The sequence below is a fragment of the Musca domestica genome, unplaced genomic scaffold (assembly GCF_030504385.1).
Source record: "Musca domestica strain aabys unplaced genomic scaffold, Musca_domestica.polishedcontigs.V.1.1 21, whole genome shotgun sequence".
Lineage (NCBI taxonomy): Eukaryota > Metazoa > Arthropoda > Insecta > Diptera > Muscidae > Musca > Musca domestica.
The window spans coordinates 9398343-9419032 of NW_026712258.1; the positions used below are offsets into that span (position 1 = coordinate 9398343).

At 33.7% G+C, this 20690-nt stretch overlaps 2 protein-coding genes across 3 annotated transcripts in view; one reads left to right on the forward strand and one right to left on the reverse strand.

Moving 5' to 3' along the window:
- Positions 1–1136: 1136 nt before the first annotated feature.
- Positions 1137–20690, reverse strand: part of LOC101893835 (zinc finger protein 704) — a 461725-nt gene continuing 442171 nt past the window's right edge. Inside the window, exons 5-7 of one of the 2 annotated variants that reach the window (XM_059122667.1) lie at positions 10792–10889; positions 4889–5104; positions 1137–4816 (exon numbers count right to left, since the gene is read on the reverse strand). In XM_059122667.1, the coding sequence (XP_058978650.1) occupies positions 3784–4816; positions 4889–5104; positions 10792–10889 (1347 nt within the window). In that variant the 3' untranslated portion in view covers positions 1137–3783. The remainder of the gene's footprint in view (positions 4817–4888; positions 5105–10791; positions 10890–20690) is intronic. The other variant, XM_059122668.1, reaches the window with a different exon arrangement.
- LOC101893555 (histone-arginine methyltransferase CARMER) lies at positions 5523–9651 on the forward strand. The gene is made up of 7 exons (XM_005191552.4): positions 5523–6078; positions 6149–6628; positions 6692–6826; positions 6887–7089; positions 7154–7712; positions 7768–8178; positions 8274–9651. Exons 2-7 carry the CDS (start codon positions 6340–6342, stop codon positions 8360–8362), a joined length of 1686 nt encoding a protein of 561 aa, XP_005191609.1. The 5' UTR covers positions 5523–6078; positions 6149–6339; the 3' UTR covers positions 8363–9651.

A 20690-nucleotide genomic window follows, 5' to 3' on the forward strand; every position in this document is an offset into this window, starting at 1 on the left:
GCATGTGATTTTGCCCTGACAGATGTGTATTGTAAATTTGTTTATTTTGTTCTTGATTCGTATTTGTTGTTGCTTCAATTATGCTATTGGTGTCATACAATTTCAAGAATTTATAGGATTGTTATGAGCACAAAGTGTCAATTTAAAAATGTTGATACAAACAAATAAAAGGATTGGCTTAAAATTAGAAAAAAAAAAACTCGAATAAATTTAATTTTCATAAAAATATCACTTAAATTATAAAAAAAATCGATAAAAATAAATTTTATTATAAAACGACAAAAAATCTTTTCTTTAAATTTTTTGGAAAACAAATCATTTAAAATAATGGCCACTATCACGAATTTCATTCAAATCACGGGTAAAACAATAATAATTTGTTGACGATCGACCAAAAGATTGTATTGTTCTCCTTCAACACAAAAAAAAAAAAAAAACATATATAAAAAACAATTTAAATATTTAACATTACAATTTGGAAAACGTCAAAAGTTCAAACAAGAAGAAACCAATTAATTGGCTTTTAGGCACATGAAATGGAGGAGATATATTCAAGATAACACAATTCGATTACTGGAGGACATTGAACAAAATTCACAATAGTTGCACTTGATATGACAACAAATAATATGCCACAGTAGACGACGATAAGCAGGCCAGCAATTCAAATTGAGGTTGGTCCTCTCATACGATCAGTGTGATCGCTGATAAGATAATGGGGATGCACTGCTTACGCTAAGGCTTTTTTAAAATTTATTCTCCAAATGCTTAATGTGAAGGAGATTGTTTTTTTTTTTTTTTTTTGTAATAAAATAAAAGTATTGCATTTGTTTAGAGCTCTCGATGTTTTGATTGGACATTGGGCATGAGGTTATGAAAAATGTAAGGTTACAATTAATACAATGTTTTAGTCAGTGTACCAGAGTTGCAATATCAGAGTGTATTTTTTTATATGCCTGATGCGTCGAGGCATTTCTTTTCTAATTAATGTTCGATTTTATTCTGTACTACTTTTTTTCTATTATGTTGTGTGGCGGTTAATATACGATCTACATATGTGCTTGGTTTTTCATTACTTTTGTATGGATAGAAATATATGTGGGAGCGGGAGTGGGTGGGGTTTTTGTAGGTCTGTGTTTTGATTTTGTTTTTGTTTTTTTTTTTTTTTTTTTTGTTTCTTTTTGTCACTTTACTTTATACAGACTGTTCAAAGTTATTTGAAGATTTATTTAGCTACAATTCAAATATTAGAATTTAACAATTCTTATTTGTTTTAATTTCCATTTTTAATGTAATTGTGATATTTGTAATACTTAACATTTTATATGCATGCTGTTTGTTTCCCGCTCTTAGCAAATTTACAATGTAAACGGTTTTAAATTAAATGTTTTGCGTTTTTCATTCATTTATCGCTACATATTTGTATTTGTAAATATTTATTTATGTATGTATGTGTATGTAGACATATTTGATTTTAGTAAAATTGATCTAGGATTATTTTGTTTGTTTGTTTTAAATATTGGTATTGTGTTTATGGATTTATTTCATTTATTATTTTCATTTACTTAGTGTGTATTTTTATTTTTATTTTCATTTCTCATTTTCATCTTTTTTCTTGGGTCTGCTTATGCAAGTGCTCATTTCATTTAAATTTAAAACAATAATTGTTGTATTAATAATTAGAATAATAATAGTGGTAATAAAAGTAAAATTTTAATTAATTAATTGTGTTTGTTGTTGTTGTTGTAATTGTATTTCGAACTCTTACGAAACTAATGAAAAATTGTCTAAAACTTATAAGATAAATTCATATAAAATAATTTAATTATATATTGTATGTGTGTATGGGTGTAAACAAAATTAAACATTTGATTAAAACTAAACTAATAAAAATAAAAAATAAAAACAAAACAAAAAAGAAAAACAAAAAAGTTGTATATAAAATATATTTTTGATATAATTAAAATAAGACAAAAAAGATACAAGTATTTATGTCTGGGTTACATATGTACAATCTTGAACATACATTATTCAGCCATAATTAACTTTTATGTATAATAAATAATAAGAAAAACGCTTTCAAAAGAAAATATTGAAGAAAACTGTTTTTGTTTCAGAATTTCAATAATAATTGCAATAAAATAAAGAAACAACCAAACAACAGTAAACGATTCGATAAAAACCCTGTTTTTAGAACCTTACCTCGTTTCGGAAATAGTGACGGTAAATGTGTATGCTTCCTTTAGAAGCCACAATACTTTGTTAATAATTCTCATAAAATATAGGCCAACAACTTGTACTTTTTTCACCGCAGACATATTCAGACACATGAATATGTTTTCCCCATACACGGAGTAAGAGAATGGCTTCATCATTATTCCCAAACAACCAATCTTTCTTCACATTTTAAAGGCGGAGAAACGTCTAATCCAATGGTAAATTTGAATTTGAAAAGAATTCTTAAATTTTTTAAGTACATACAAATGAACTATACATCGCTATTGATGACGGCCAATTAGATTAGTTGGCGATTCATTGGAATTCATAAAGGAACCATTCCATTCAGTATTAAATTTGATCAGTTCAATATTTCGTTTTTTTTTTTTTTTCTTAAGCAAATTGCTCATGAGATCTCAATCTCTGGTGAAAAAAACTGTATTAAACAAATCAATCTTAAGCTAAATAACATCTAACACATACTTTTTTCTTTACGTTTTTTAGCTCGCTGTTCCGGCCAACAATTTACTGGCAGTTACAAATTGATGGCATGTTGGGCTGGCTAAACTGAAGCTTATCCGGCACGAAGTAAATACTATTTCCAAATTAATCTGGATAGTTGGCAAAGAACACAATTTCTGTAACATGAAATAAAGGTGTGAACATAGACCTTAAAGGGCTTTTATCTGTGCCAGCTGGAGGAAATGTTTTCTTATTTTGGGAAACCCCGGAAGTTATTTAACACTGCAATAAAACAATTTGTTGTTGCGGTTGCGTTGTTGTTACTATTGTATCGTTGCCGTCGGCCATTACATGAGATGTTGATTTCAAAAAGAGTTGATTTGATGGCTGCTGTTGCTGCTGCTGCTGTTGTTGTATTGCACCGAATTGTGGCTGGCTTATGACAGTCAGAGTTGCATTTGCCGATAATAGATGTTGCATTTGATTATCACCAATGATGTTGTTGTTGTTGGATTTAAAGGTATTATTACTGCTGTTCTTAGGTTTAACAATAACAGATGTTGCAACGGCGCCGCACAGTTTAGCATCGGTTATTGTCGTATTCGATGCAGATTTGTTGTTGCTGCTGCCACTGTTGTTGTGAAGAACAATTGTTGCCGCATTATTGGTGACATTGTTGTTTTTCTTTGATTGTTTGCTTGCTAGATGCTTGAGAGAGGGCGATGTGGGGGCTGGACGTTTTGTTGGGGTCTTTGCTGAGGCGTTCGCTTTTGTCATTGTTGTGTGGGTATTGGTGGTGTTAATCGAAGATGTCAAATGTCTTGAAGAGGAAGCGGCAGCTGGCGTTGATGATGATATTGAAAGAAACGGTGGCGCTGGTGGTGCTAATGGCGATGTTGAAGCTGTCAGTGGCGTTGCTGCAATTGTTACTGTTGTTTGATTAATGCTTGTCGGCATCGACGATGTATTCTCAGTCAAATTTGTTGTTGGTGGTGGTGTTGGTGTTGATGGTAATAATGATGACATTGTAGTTGTGGTGGTGGTGCTGTTGGTGGTGGTGGTTGTTGTCGTCGTCGTTGTCATTTTCGACGATTTAGGCCTTTTTCAGTCACCAAAACGGCTGCAGGCCTTCTTCCACCTACACTGAGTGCACCACATATCACGACGCTCCATGCCATACACTTTGCGACATTTCTTATTCTCGCCTCTGGTACGGCGATTCGGTGAGTTGGGCGTTTGCCGATTAGCATGTTGCACAGCAACATGTTGTTGGTGGTGTACATGGCCCGTCGCCGTGGTGGCAGTGGACGACGGTGAACAATTAGGGTTATTCGATGCAACCATTCTGTTGCTGGCAGTGGCTGTTGGCGAATGTTGCAAATGATGTTGTTGATGCTGCTGCGGTTGCTGATGGGCAAGGGTGTGTTGTTGGTGTTGAGGATGTTGGTGCTGCTGTTGCAGCTGATGTGTTTGGTGGGTATCTTGACCGCCATTGGTACCCCTTGCCCCTCGCACTTGTGTATAATTTGGAGTAATTGTAACCGTTGCCATCTGCTGTTGTTGCTGCTGCTGTTGTTGGTTCTGGTGGTGATGATGACTGTTGCTGTGATGTGTCGTCACAGTGACGTTCTGTTGTGACAACTGTTGTAGCACACTGTTGGCACTATTATTGTGGTGAACTATGGACGCATTTGTCACATTATTCGGGCTGGCTGGCGCCGGACTACTGTAGTTGTGATGTTGATTGACATATGTTGGCGATGGATATGGCGCTGCTGTTTGGGACGGACGTGGTGAGGCCCGGGCATGTTTGATGAGTTGTGGTGACGCCGTTGATTGTTGTTGTTGTTGCTGCTGCTGTTGTTGTTGTTGGTGGTGGTGTTGCTGATGATTGTGATAATTATTTGGGGCAGCATTATTTGAGGTGTGAGTAATGGGCGATGTTGTCATCACTGTTGTGGCTGTAGCCGGTGGCCATGTGTAATTGTGATGGGCCAACGGTGACGTTGGTATACAACTGGTATTGTTATTGTGTAGTTGCTGTTGTTGGCTACTGCTAATATGAACTGTCTGGCCATTCACGTGATGTATATTTCTGCCGTTTATGTGTTGCTGTTGGGCAGCAACACGTCCTTGTCTGTCAGTAAAACAAGAAAAAAATTAATTATTTGGCCTACCACTAATCTATTTTGTAACTGGAGAGACTTACTTAAAATTCCCAACTAATTGTCTTTGGTATTCGGGATCTTCATGTGGCGGACGAGCCATGTCACGGTGGCTAAGTGTTGGGGGTGATGTTGGACTAGGAGTTTTGCAGTCATCATCATCATCTTCGACTTCTGTGTAGTAGAAATCCTCTTCATGACTATCACTGTCGTGACTATCGCTATCTACATGATTTGCTGTGCGTTTTGCTTTTTTGCTGCTGAAATGAAACAGAAGAACGTTAATTGACTATACACGACATATGATTAATATGTTTTGAAATTAAATTCTTTAAGGAATTTTATTTAATTTTAACTCTCAATCAATAAAATGTTCTCTTTTGTGTATTGTATGGTCACATTGTGATATTTTGTGTTTCGGTCAGTTTATGGACGCAAATATGTAGTATATGTTTTGACAAGGTCTTACCTAGAAAAACAATTTGTACTGACCATGATAATTCAAACTAACGGTCTGATTGGCGTTGCCAATGTCCCACATATGGCAATACCACGCGAGTTACCAACACTTGATGAAAATTCACATTGAGCAATCGTTATCGGAACAACGGAACCAACGACGAAACAAAAGATAATGTGGGAATCAAAAAAAAGTCGAATGTCGACCTACGTACCCCTAGACGGTTCCATTAAAATAAGCTTTTTTTGTGAAGGAAATGCATTAGTACCAATCAACTGGGGAGAAAAAGTGTTAAAATATTAATGGGAGAAGGCAGTAAACAACAAAAATTGCATTCGTGTGTGAATTATTTAACTATCTTAATGAAAGCCTTGTGATATAACAAAAACAAAAGACATAGACAGCTCAGCACATCAACGCCAGAAAATTTGCAAAGTCTAACTGCGAAACGTGTTAGTCGTCGTTCGTTACAGCAAAAACAACATCAACAAATACACAAATACCAAACGCGGCCAGGCACCAATTCACAAAGTGTAGCGAAATAGTTAAACAAGGCCGCGCGGAAACTTTAATAAAGAAGAGAAAAGACTGCTGCTCTCTATCCCTAGAGAAAATTTCCATTCTTTTTGGCACTTGTGAAACAACACCATAAAGATTCCCCTCTACCACTACCACACTAACTCATACACACATTCTCATGAATTGCATAGTATAAGAAGACATAACCCCTAAAAATTGGCAAGCAAACAATAGAATATACAGGACATCGCATTGGTAAGTCTGGTTGAATCCCAAGCGCTATCATTAAAAATATATGTGTAAATGTACGCGTTGCATTTTATAGAACCACAATTTTGCTCTGAATTCGTGAAAACAGCCAGGAGAAAAGAAAAAAACAAACAAATCGTCGTTGTGGTGATTGTAGTCAAAGTCAATTATTACACTTAAGATCAATTTATCCGTACAACACAAACCATATACCCAGTGAAAAAAGAAAACTGAGCTGAACCAAAACAAAACAAAGAACAAAGAAAGATGTCTTCATCGAATACTAACAGTTCATCTGCCTCTTCGACTTCTACGTCTAATGCCGCCAGCTCAACGAACAATGCCATTGTGCCTGTCGCATCCACCAATTTCGCTGCTCTGATGTCGTCGTCTTCAACGTCGGTGCTCAGCGCGAGTGGCACTTGTAGCTTCAATGGTGTGCTAATTAGCGAAATCCTCGATGAAAATGTTTTGGAATTCCGACCTAAACATAAGGGGGCGTGTTCATTAATATGCAGCTATGATTCGCAAGGTGTACTTATTAAAATACCTTTGGGTAAGTGAATGAAGAGTAATTGGATTTATGTTATAATTTTATTAATTCTAATTTGATATTTAGATTCACCTACTTCATCAAATACTATAAAGGAATATTTGCTAACATCCGACACTGATTGTGCACAGGTTGGTCGGCAAACATTTGCAGTTTCCTTCGATAATGACAACTACATTCTTAGATTCCCCTCGGAACAAGGTAACTTGTAGACTGAAATATTTTCCTTTAAGATATTTAACACATTGCATGGATTTTTAGAACAACTAAGGTTCCGAAAACTAATAGATCATGTCAAAAGACTGCGACCAAAGTCAGTATTCTCACAACGAACAGAAGAGTCTTCCGCATCACAGTATTTTCAATTCTATGGCTACTTGTCGCAACAACAAAACATGATGCAGGACTATGTTCGTACTAGCACCTATCAAAGAGCCATTCTGGGAAATGCTATGGATTTCCACGTAAGATTGAAGGGTCAACGATTATTAATCTTATTTAACTGACAAACGTACGTTCTTTTTACAGAATAAAATCGTTTTGGATGTTGGTGCTGGTTCGGGCATACTTTCTTTTTTCGCTGTTCAAGCTGGAGCTGCAAAAGTTTATGCCATTGAGGCTTCCAATATGGCTCAGTATGCCCAACAATTGGTGGAATCGAATAATGTGCAAGACAAAATCTTTGTTATGCCTGGCAAAATAGAGGAAATTGACTTGCCCGAACAGGTCGATGTGATCATTTCAGAACCCATGGGTTATATGTTATACAATGAACGTATGTTGGAAACTTATTTGCATGCACGTAAATGGTTAAAACCAAACGGAAAAATGTTCCCAACACATGGTGATTTACACGTTGCTCCGTTTTCGGATGAGGCTTTGTATTCAGAGCAGTATAATAAAGCCAATTTCTGGTACCAATCAGCATTCCATGGCGTCGATCTGACAGTACTTCATAAGGAAGGTATGAAGGAGTATTTCCGTCAACCCATAGTGGATACCTTCGATATTCGCATATGCATGGCGAAATCGGTACGTCATGTCTGTGACTTTATGAGGGACAACGAGAACGATTTACATAATATTGGTAGGTTAACACCATTAAACACAAGCGATGGATAATAATTGTTCTATTTATGCAGATATCCCCTTGGAATTCCACATTTTACAAACTGGTATTTGCCATGGTTTGGCATTTTGGTTTGATGTTGAATTTTGCGGTTCCAGCCAGCAGGTTTGGCTGTCCACCTCCCCTACAGCCCCGTTGACACATTGGTACCAAGTGCGTTGTTTGCTGCCCATGCCCATTTTTATCAAACAGGGACAAATTTTAACTGGTCGTGTTCTGCTCGAAGCAAACAGGCGTCAATCATATGACGTAACCATAGATTTACACATTGAAGGCACATTGATATCGTCTAGCAATACATTAGATTTGAAAAACCCATATTTCCGTTATACTGGCGCTCCAGTGCAAGCACCACCCGGCACTTGTACACAAAGTCCTTCTGAACAATACTGGTCTCAATTAGACGCTCAAGGCCAACGTACAAGTGAGCATAGTTTCACCAAATAGTTTATCGATAGATTTTTGCTTTTGTAAACATAACAATATTTTTTCGTTTTGTTTATTCTTATGTTATTGTAGCTGGCATGGTTAATGGCATGGCTGTTAATGGCCTCACCGATGTTTCTATGGACATTTCTCATACGCTTATGCATCATCCTCAGTCGTAAATGTAGTCCACAACAAGAAGCAAGAAAGCAACCTACTAACAATCAATCACTACAACCCTACTCACTCCATTTTACAAGCATAAACAAATTTGTTTCCCTGAAAAGCCCCTAAAAGGCCCTGCATTATATTTTAGAACAGCAAAACACACACATATACACCACACTTCTCCATATTTTAGTTTAAGCCCAAACTTTAGATGTTTTAATTTTTTTTACCTCTACAAAACGTATATATTTTTTTACAAATATTTAGAAAAATTTTTGTTTATGTTTAAATATTTATTCCATTAATTTTTTACTTTGTTACCGCACAGACAACTTTTTCGCAAATACATTCTCGAAATTTAATTTTACCAAGTTCAAGAGAATAGAATTACTGTTTATGTTTAATGTTGTAATTTTGAGAAATAATCATTTTGTTTTCCTTTGTATTTTTTGAGGTCACTATTTTAAAACTGTCTTTTCTTCTGTATTGTCATTATGTTGCTTTATCTTTAGTTTTTTGCTTTTATAAATAAGACAAACTCAAAATTATTTAAGGAAAAAAAAAAAACAAAAATAAAATTCCCAAATTTTTTTGCCATGGCAAACAATATTCGAAAAAGGACTTGTTATATGAATTCTGATTTAGGTGAAACTTGGCTAAATGTCTAGAAATAAAATAATTTTAAGTGCTGCTTTAAAAGTAAATTGCTGTTGGAGGAATCTAGATTTATTGTATATTCATGCCTAGTATTAGAACAAAATTTTGGATTTTGTGAAGTTGATTCGAGAAACTTACCCATTGTTCAAACGGGGTTACCTAAATTTATTGGCTTAAATTAAACAAAGTCTTAATGTTCGTAGAAACATTAGAAATAAATTGAAAACAAATTAAAAGCATTTTTAAAAAGAATAATTGAGATAAATTTTCCTATGACTGCAGCAATTAGTTTTTAATTTATTTTATGTTTGTTTACTCTATTTTGTTAGCGATCGCGTTTCAAATGTCTAAAAGCCAAAATCCAGCTGCCTGACTATCCCGCTCTATATATATATATTGATATTGTAAATGTCATATGTCTTAGCTAGGATATATAATTTATATATAAACATACAAACGAACACAGCCATTATTATTTAATTTAGTTTTTTTTTTTAGTTTTAATTGTAAGCTAAAGGATTAACTTTGGATTGCTGGTGGTAGATTTCAAGAACGTACACCAATTCAGTGTTATTTTGAGAAATCTGCTATGATTTGCCTTCTTATAATTTAAGATTAGAAATGTAATAAACTAATTACAATGGGATGCATTTGTTTGTTTTAGTTTAACCTGAGATTATATTTATTATTTTAAATTTATAAGTTAGTCTAGAATAAGAAGCGGGCAGAGGTGGATAGATGGACAAGTGGATTTTGTAACAAACCGTAGGGACTCTAGAAGTTATATTATTTACCCTAATTTAAAAAAAAAAACATCTCTATTTACAAAAGAAATAAATTAAGTCCAATTCTTATAGAATGGTAAAAATACACTTCGTTAGACGATCGATCTTCTTATTATAATTGTACCCAAATTAACAACAAACGAAACAATAATACAACTTGTACTAGAGTGTAGTGTTTTTGCTATATATACTCCAAACTACCACCTATATACATTGCATATAGTATATTTGCAAAGAAATAATAATAATAATATTGCAAACTCAAAAACAAAAACAAAAATCATATTAAAGAAAGAAGACAACAACAAAAATATATATTGTTTGAATTATTGTAGATGAATAGACCGACACGACGATATGTTGGTTGGGGTGGTGCGGATTTTAAACGCTTTCGAAACCTTGGCCCACTGTCCTGATTTCATGTTGCGCAAGTATGTATGTGTGCGCGTTAACTGCTAACCGGTGCTTTGCAAAAAAAAACAAGCCAAACAAACACAAATTTACGAAAGGCCAAACTAACCTACTTTCACAGTAACTAGAACACTGTACCGCCTTTTGTTTTCTGTTCGGTTCTAGCTGTAAGCATCCTGTTTAGAGTTCTTCGTCGTCATTCAATTGTACAAAATTAACAAAAAAGACAAATTACACTTCGTACATTTTCTCGGCAAGGAAAAAAAGTTGCGCGGGCGCATTTTGTGTCGGTCAAGGCAATTGTGTTTTGTTCTGGGCGATTGCTTTGCCAATGCTCAAGGCTCAAGGTTGTGAATGCATGTAATTAAAATGAAGCTAACAAAAAAATTGTGGGCCGTGAAGTGCCTTATGAATGAAGGCATTGTAGTTCCTGTGGCGAATGGAGAATGTCTTTGTCGTTAAATGATTACTTAAATTCGCAAAAGTATCACTTATTGATTGAGTTAACATTTTTTCTAAGGGCTAACATGATTCGTCCATAAAAGTTTTCCAATTTTTATTTTAAAATTAATTAAAAACCATTTACTTACTCAAGATGGACCATACGTATGTGACGTTCAATCTTTGCTTTTGTATGCTCAATAATGGTGCAGCGTTTCCAGGTACAAACAAATTTTGTCTTATTGGCCTGAAAGAAACAAAAAAACAAGAACAAAACAATTCGATTAGAAAAAATGAAAAATTAAATGAATTGCAATTGTTTAAAGGACCTACTTTGCACCTACTAAATCTGGGATACACTTTCATTCTGATTGATAATTTAATAACTGGCGCTTTTGATGTTACCAAAAATATTTAAAAATTATAAAAATAAAAACACCATTTTCGAGTTTTTGCAATAAAAACCGGTGCGTGGCCGGTGCCAGATACAAATGAAACATGGCGATGAAGCGGCGGTAAATCCAATGCAAGGTTCGGTGTTACGTTTTTAAGCGCCATCATGTGTATAACGGTTACAACGAAAGGATGCCGACTTGAAACGATGACGAAAACTCACTTGTTAGCTCGCTCGTTCGCTTACTTACTCACTCACTCACTCGCTCGCTCGCTCATTTACTTGGGTGCAGTTGCAGCACAAAACGTCGCGTTGTAACGGCCAACAACAAGAACACGGCACAATACAAGTTTGCAATGTTGCTGGCGCGCGCCAAGAGATGAGTAACAGGCCAAACTCTTTACTTTTACATGACTGCGATGTTGACTGCGGTCGGTTGGTCGTTCGGTCGGTCGGTCGATTGGCAGTAGGGTCGTGCCAACCATTACCCATCACCTGTATGTCCTTGTGCCTTGCACATGCAAGAGCTTCGTTATAATGTCGTTGAAGAGGAAAAGTGAAATTGGCACGAGGTCATTTTAAAAAGTAAAGCAAAAACAAAAATAACACATAATAGAAAATATTCTGCTACTGCTGCTATTTCTGCTGCAGATGGTGGTATCCATGGACAACTTTGAATTGCAATAGCAAAATGCCGACGAAACGACCATTTTACAAACAATATACATGGATGTTGTATATAGCTATGCACAAGCGTGTGTCCGCATGTATGTGTATAATCTCAGTTTGAATGCTAAATGCATAAGCCCTAGTTTGTGAAGGATGTACATATGTAAACTAGTTATGTATTGTTGCCTGTGACCTACTTTTCGATTTGAAGAAGACTTGAAAAGTGGGTCGACATAAATGTGATTCTCAAGATGTAAATAACCATTAGAAAGAAACTGACTATTGGGTTGACAACAGTCTGTTGGGTGTGGGGGCAAAGCGCAATTAATTGCAAGCAGCTATGCTTCAAATAAAAACCAAAATTATGCACATCTTTTTGGTATTTTTAAAGGGCACAAATGTAGCCTTGACATATATTTTGCGGATATTTCTATTCATTTGTGGGGCATAGTTTCCTTCTCTAGGTATAATTTCAAAATCCAAACAATTTAGAGAATTTTGATTGCAACTTATTATTTGAGATAATAATAATTTTGAGACTTATTTCAAAGTGTCTTTGGTTATATTTGAATGTATGTGTGTGCGTGTGTGTTTGTAAAGGAGTGATGCATCCAATACACAACGAAATATGTTTTTATGTCCCACTAACCTAAATGTACTACATGTGTGTGTGTGTGACCTGTACACTCGAACACACAACCTCTTATTTCTCGCTCCCAAAAGCATGCTATACTTTTTGTGTGGTTAGACCTTTGCAGCATATCTTCTGCAATGCTTTGCAGTTTTTTAACTTCTATTGTGAACCTTTTTCCGTTGTGTTTTTTTACTGGCGGCAAAGTTGACAGTTTGTTGTTGTGTTTTTGTTAGGCGAATTTAAAATTGTTGTTGTTAATATTTTAGTTGACACAAAATCGTTGTGTGATGAGGAGATGACCCAGATCTTTGAGATTATAGTGTTGTTTTTTTATAGCAAGGGCTATGTGGGCCGAGTTTTGTAGGCGTTATTGTTGTTCGTGTAAAACTGTGTCAATGCAATTTGAAACATATTTCAGGGTTAAGTAATTTTGTGTTTCTTTGAGTGTGGGATTGTTTTAGGTAAATGATTTACTTAGGAATGGAAAATGACAAATAAGGAATAATATCGTCACATCAATAATAGGATCTTATTCGATTTATGGGCTGAATATAACCTACGTTACATAAAACATAATGGATTCATACTTCCACACGCTCACAAGTTTTATGCGACCAAAAATGCATTTCTGCACTGATGTTATAAAATATTGAAAGTGGTACCTGAGTGCGTATGATGATTGGAGACTATAGGCTGAGATTCAAGTAATATTGATTATACGCCAAAATATTTAAATAAAAAGGTAAAGCTTTATTTTACAAGTACACCTTTTGATATAACACGGTTTGAAAATTGAATATTTTTAATTTTTTTTACACTATTTTATTCCATTTAGCACGATTTGAAATTTTATGTACTTAAATTTTTTGTCAAATTTAATTTTTGCGAAGCTGGTCAAAGCAAATGTGAATAGCACTAATTTAGGGGAATTACCTTTATGTGCATACAATAAAATTTACTGGTCAGAGCAATTGAAACGTGTTAATATTTTGTGAACTGTCAATGCAATAAGACGTGTTTGGTAAAAAAAAAATAAAAAAAATTAAAAATTCTTGTTTTTCACTAATTTTAATAGGTTTTAGAGATTAGGAACAAATCACCCATTTTTGTATAAGATCAATGTCTATTTTACACGGCTTCTTCTGGAACCAATCTACCGTGTAAAAACAGACTTAGGTGTATACAGACTTTTACCACTCTTTCAGGCAAAGATAAAAATCTCATAAGTTCGAAGTGTCAAACTTGGGAGATCTTTGGGGTCGGTACAATTTTCCAAAATAATATATAGCAAATAGTAGACCATTCAGTTGGAAAAAGTAATTAGGACATCGAAAATACAGGTGACCATCGTTATATGAAGTTATTTTTGTATAATATCAATGGGTTAAACACCATTGAATAGACAAAATATTAAATATTTTACTTCTTCAAGCGATATTGGTAGAGCTTTTGCTGGTTGAATATATGGTTCGCGAAAGAACCCCGAAACGTTAAATTACAACTAATTGTTTGGCAAAAGCTTCGGAGGGATCCAAAACAAGTAAAATCGAGAGGACTTGAATTATGGTAGCATTTGGAAGGCAGCATTTTTTGAAAACTGTTTTGTAGCTAATGAACCCTAAATATCAAATTACAGTTTTAAATTGAGTCTGAAAATTTTCGTTAAATTTCCGTTAAATCACGAATATGGTTAAAAATGGGCCCATATTTTTTATAACAAATATCGTATGAGTAATAACAATGTCCATGCAAAATATCACAACTCCATAGTGATTACAACATACGGGCATGACAAAATCGATGTCTCTACGGTTTCTCCAGAAATCTTTGAGAAGTGTTGCAAAATAAATGGTGATATTAATACCATCCAAACAACTTAAAAACAATCAATATTATAACTACAATAGCTTTTGATTTTGAACCATTCATCCAGACCTGTTTTTATTATTTAAGGGATTAAAATAAATTAAAACGATTTGACTTAAGTCCATGCGTTCCCCTTTTATTACAAAGCCTTCGATATTATATTTATTTTCGTTGACAACAAAGAGAAATGCCATAAGAGGGAGGGAGGGCAGTTCTGAATTATAATAAAAACCCTTAGCCTGTGGTTAATTGCCAAGATAGGAAGTGGAAAGGAAAAAGCTTTGTTAGGTTCGATTTATGTTTCTTCTTTGTCATCATATACATAGGCCGCAGGAATTTCAATTAGTTTTTCCTTGGGGAATGAAATGCCATTATTGATGTTCTTTTCAAATCAGAGGTTATAGATTGAATTCAATTCACAGGTACATTATTTGGTTAAATGGAAGTGTGTGTATTTTGTATATCTTTCTGGTGTCACAGGTTAAAATCATATTTCATGCTGTTTATCTAATTCTGTGAATATATGAGGACCTCTGTTAAAATTAAGGAAATATGTCAAATAAATATAATAGAATTTAAATCAAATACAATGATATCTCGAAGCTTTCTTAACATTTGATGATTTAAATAATTGAAGATATCGACTTTAGTCTTTATGTTTGAACAACAATGTCTTAAACTTACTGTCTTTTTTTTTTTGTATGACGATATGAAAGTGAAAGCGCCAAAAATGGACTACCCAACAAGCTTATAAAAATATTGAGTGTTTGAGTTGAATCAAAAATTTCGTATCGATTACAGAAACAGTGCCTTAAAGTTTACAAATGATACATGCTCAGGACTAATAAGTGAATTTTATTAGATGTTGTAGAGAAAAAAAAATCCCACACAAAATAAACTACTTCAAGTTACCCCCACATAGTGGAGTTGAAACAAAAAGGAAGACATCAATTGACCAATCATGAAGTCCTTTTAACTTTGTTCAGCATATTTTCGCTTATTTCCCAACTCCGCTTTGTGTAGGAAAGCTTTTATGCCAATTATGTTGCCAGCCATCTGCACACTTACTCACATACATATGTACATGATAGCCTATATAGGCTTCCAACAATATCTGGCCCAAATCCTTTTACATACACAGTAGCAATGACATATGTGTTTACGTGCCGTATGTCCACTAAGTTCCGTATAACGGGCAATGTGTTTCTGGTTTCCTTGAAGTATTTTGTTACTTGGCTTTGATCTTTATTTGTCGCAATGAGTGACAATGTGGGTACACACATATACAAAGGTACGTTTGAATGTGTGTTCAAATCGTATACTTTTACTTGAATTGTATTTGAAATTTCACATATGGTCTTATGGTTCATATGTATGTATGTATGTGTGTAAGTGATGCTATTTCACTTTTCCTGCTTGTTATTGTTTTGTTCTTCTTTGAACATACTTCACTTTCTACGACCATCCAGCCATTCATCCCCATTTGTGTATGTCAATGCTGCGTAAGGAAGTCTTGTACACAAAGATGTTGTGTTTTAAACCTAAAACAACTGCCAGAGCTTGCATTTTATATATACATGTAGTATGTGAAGAGAAAACAACAACATCCTGGGGAAAAGTGGGAAAAAGAAGGACCACAAGGAACATTAGTTTGGAGTTATAGCAAAAGTTAGAAATTAGGTCAAATTTATGTATGTGTATATTTATTGCTATACATAAATAAAACACAAAAAAAAAAAAATGGAAGAGAGAAGAGCATTGTGTATTTGAGAAATCACTCAAGTTGTGCTCAAAAGAGAAAAAAGCTTATTTCAAATTCTCTTCAATTGGAACTTAAAGAGACATTCATTGCAATCATATGAGAATCAGGGATAACCAAGGATTTGAGTGTTATTCGTTGGTGCTTTTTTGTTGTTATGGAGTTTAGTATTGCCCATTAGAAATAGGTCGTCCTGGAGTGATGAAAATAACAGCACACAAAGGGAGATATAAACATTATATGTATTCCATTAGAGATAAAGAGGGTGTCGATTGTGTGTGTGTGTGAGAGAGAAAGAGGGGTGTTATTTTGGTACAAAATAGGTCAATGGAAGTAATGGAATTTGATAGCACAAAAAAGTATAACATTTTACATAGATTTATTTTGTTTATGTATATCTCTGTGTGTGCATAGAAATTAAATAACAAAAATAAAGTTTCTATGAAAATGATGACATTTATTTTTAGAAAAAAGTCTAATGCAGTAATGGTAGTGTTAGCAATGATAATTACAATTTTCCACCTGAATTGACAGCATATTCTTCTGTCATATTACCGCAAAAGCCATCAACGTAGCCAAAAATACCATTCATTTCTACGAATACTTTTATTAAAGTTAATAGCTTATAGGACTTCCGCTAAAAGTAGTTGTTTTTTTTTGTCAAGGAATTTATCCCCCACCATAAGGACTCGTCTAATTGACATTTAGTAAAAAGCAGTTCGGAGTGGGTTCTACCAACAAGAAACTACAATAAGCAGGACTTTCGTATTTTGTAACCTATTCCAAAAAATTGACTTTAGCTTAGGTTCGATTTGATATTCTAACTTTCCTGCAAAATTCTACTTTGATTTTTGAAATATGGCTTTGAATAAATTGAAAACACATGAATATTGAAATATATTTCTTTCAAGGCATTCGAATATTCTAATTCTGAAATCTATGTAGTATCACAGAAAATTAAAAAAAATCTTAAAAATATTTGTTATTACAAATCATTTGTTTGATTTTCATTATAATCATAATCATCAGCCTTAAAATATGCTTTATTTTTTAATAGACACAATTTCAATCAAAAAATTAGGTCAAACTGTGGACTAACGAAAGTATAAATAAAATAGTGGTCGTTTGAGTATGTTTGTGTGTTATATTTAAGTGTGTATACCACAAGCACAAAGAAGAAAGCTAACCTAAATAAAGTGGCATCCAACAAAACACAAAAAAAAAAAAAACAACAGTTGAATAACGGGGATGATGATAAAACCAATCTTGTTGTATACATCCATTGCTGGCTTGATAAGAAAGCAACAACCAACCAACAGCAAGGAAATAAATATTTTTGGTTTTTTTGTGACACTGTTTCGATCTCTTTTTGACAACAACATTAAGCAAGTTTTGTTTTTAAACCTCAAGACATGTGCCATTTATTGGTCCACAACCACATTGCGTTATCATTTTTCCTTCGCCATTTTCTACCCAGCAAATTTGATGCTTTTCGTTAAGGGTTTTAAAAAATGTGAGTAAAACTTATTTCCCACATTTTCATTTTTGGGTACCATCTAAAATCCAAAAAATTGCATTTATCCCAATCAAGGTTGTTTGAAAGCTTTTCCTTGTACATGCCTTTTGCCAAAAGCAGAGAAATTTTACAAAGGGGGGAGGAAAATGTATGTTACCTTGCAACCATGTCTATTGTGTTTTGTTGCCTATGTACTGGAGGGTGACCTAGTTGTAAAACTTACTTCCTTCCGTGATGAGAGTGAGTGTGGATATGTGTGTGTGTGTGTTTGATGGTTGTTTGCTTGGCAGGGCTATCATCTCTTGGCATTGTTGATGATCACCATTGTTATACTATACACATCGTATGTATGTATGAATGATGAGGTTCTTCATGTGCATGGCTTTGCAGTTACTTTGTCTGTTTACAAGGCTACGAACATGTTGTATGTTTTGTTGGTGGCCTGTATGTACACAAAACATGTACGTTCATGTTTTATATATATACTATTTATGTGTGTATATATTTACCATTTACCATATGGTACATATTTACCATTTTTGTGCATTACTCGTGTACACTGTTGTTCAATGAAAATTTGTAAATTGCATAAATGTATGACATCCTTTGTACATGGTTTAAATGACATAATTGATGATACCATGTCAGCTTTAGTAAGACTAACAACAACAACAATGAAATTCGCCATAAAACTAGGTCAAAATGTGCAACAACACAGGATTTTGAAATGAAAACGAGGGAATAAGAAAATAAGGAGACAATATCAAAATAGATTTTAAATATTTTAGTTGGATTTCTCATAGAAAACGTTTTTAATTATCTCTGGACGAGGGGTCAGTAAAGCATTTTCTTTTCCGGCCAAACCGAAATCAATGATCAATTATAATCTTATATTTGCAGAGTAGTGGACTGATTTATTATTTTATTTTTAAATACAATTTCTTCTATTTTTTTTAAATGTGATTATTATTATAATATGCCAATTACTACCGGTTTCCTTTTTTATATCATACATACCCTTGAGCATAAAACTTTAAGCAGTACATAAAATTATTATTTTTTCAAATACCTCAAAGAGGTATTTTGTTAATTGATACAATCCATGGTACAATGAAGAGAAGGTAGGTCAACTGTGAAAAAATAGAGGTCTACCTGTTTGGCTTGTAATGTCAGAATTAGTATCAAAACAATAAAAAATCAAACAACTTGTTGCATTTATTTTGAGTAAATAATTGAAAACCGCGATAACTGAATGAAAGGTCAACACTTCTTTTAAAAATTAAGTAATATATATCGCTAAAGGATTATTTCGCTACAAAATCTCTAGATTTTGTCAATGCATACGTTGAAATAAACATTTTGAAAACACCCGATTTTGAATGTTTTCTGAACATTTTATTTGTTTTTGAAAAGAAAACACATACACAAACAAATATAGATGACATATTAAGCCAAGTAAAAAAAAAAAACTTCATATCATTGTACCATGATACAATCTGTACGAGGAGGCCATTTTTTTTTAATTATAAAAATGAAAAAAGATTGTGTTCGTCTCTATCATATTTAGTATTTTTTGAAGGATTGTAAGGCAAAATAGACTTTGATTTTTAATGAAAATGGTATTGAATAATAGAAAACCTTAAATACAAGTCAAAACCCAATATAAATAAAATTTTTAAATAAAATCTGTGAGAATAATTTTTTCTCAAAATTTGTAATTGGGATAAATTCCAGACACCAAACAGTTATAAAAATACTAACCATGACATTTTTAAATTATTTCTGTTTAAATTCCAAACAAATTTAAATTTGCACAATTTAAACTGCAATAAATCTTCAATGACCTTGTCAATGTTGCAGCAAAATACAGTATAAAATTTTATGCTGGAGAGGTTGGGTTACCATTTAATCTCATCGTGTATACAAATGTACATTTACACACACAAACACACGCGCGTGTATACGAAATGCGCGTATACTTATATACATGCATATGAACACAGTTACTAAGAGTGTGAGTATATGTACAGTTTCGCACTTGGATACAATCCTCTTGCTCCTCTCAAGCTAAAAATGCCAAATTGTCGCTGTCGTTGTTGTTGTTGCCGTTGATGATGTTCGGTCTTGATTGACCAAACTGGGCCACAACTATTTTATTTTAGAACAACGAGAACCCCATGTCATGATTTCTATATACATGGGTGTATGGGTGTGTGTCCCGTATATTCTATTGCTCCATGCAATGCATCTCTCAAACCCCAATATGCGAAATTGAATTCATGTTCAGCAAAATGAAAAGAAAAAAACTGAAAACGAAAAACTCAAGTGCATACATGCTGGATCTATGTGTACAACAACTTTATATATACAACACAGCTAGTTATATACAAGCGAGTATATAATATGGCATCCATTTACTGTTCTCAAGTAGCCACTGGGCCACCCCACCACCACTACCATTCGATGAGGCGCCAAATGCAACAGCGGTTTCAAATGCAAAGCTAGTCTCTCACACTACTTGCCATTGAGTGAATAATTCGGAGAGTGCGAGAAAGAGAGAATAATGCAATTGCATTGTCAAAGTGAAACGGTGAGAAACACGAGAGAAATAGGCGAGAGTTAGAATTGAAAAACATCGCTTTGAAAGTAAACCAGGTCAAGCGTATTTGCAGTTAACTATGTGTGACATATTTCATTTATTTATGTACATGTATTGAAATGTATGTATATGTATAGATGATCTATATACACAAAATACATTATTATTATTAAATTAATGGAAAAATAATTCCATAACAATTAATTAATGAAGCCTTTTAAATCCACAAAGGAAAAGAAAGGAAACAAATAATTAAATCATGGATTTATTGAAACCGCACAAAGTGCCATCGGAATAATGCATTTTAAACATTTTGAGAGATTTAGAATTAAGTTTAAGATTCCTACGAAATTGTTAATACTTTTCTGTATAATTGGGAGTTTTGAAAATGTCTTGAAGATATAGTACTCTTTAAAAATATTAACAGAAATGAAAAAAACATATGGTTCGCTCCAGAGCTGCGAAAATGTAAAAGTTTTTACTCGATAACCGATTTCGAAAAAAATTGCAAAAATTGTAGATTCTTGCAGGTCCTTGAACAGAGCAATAATATTTTATAATTGATTGAATTAGGCACAATTGACAGCGAAAAATATTCCAAACTATATTTC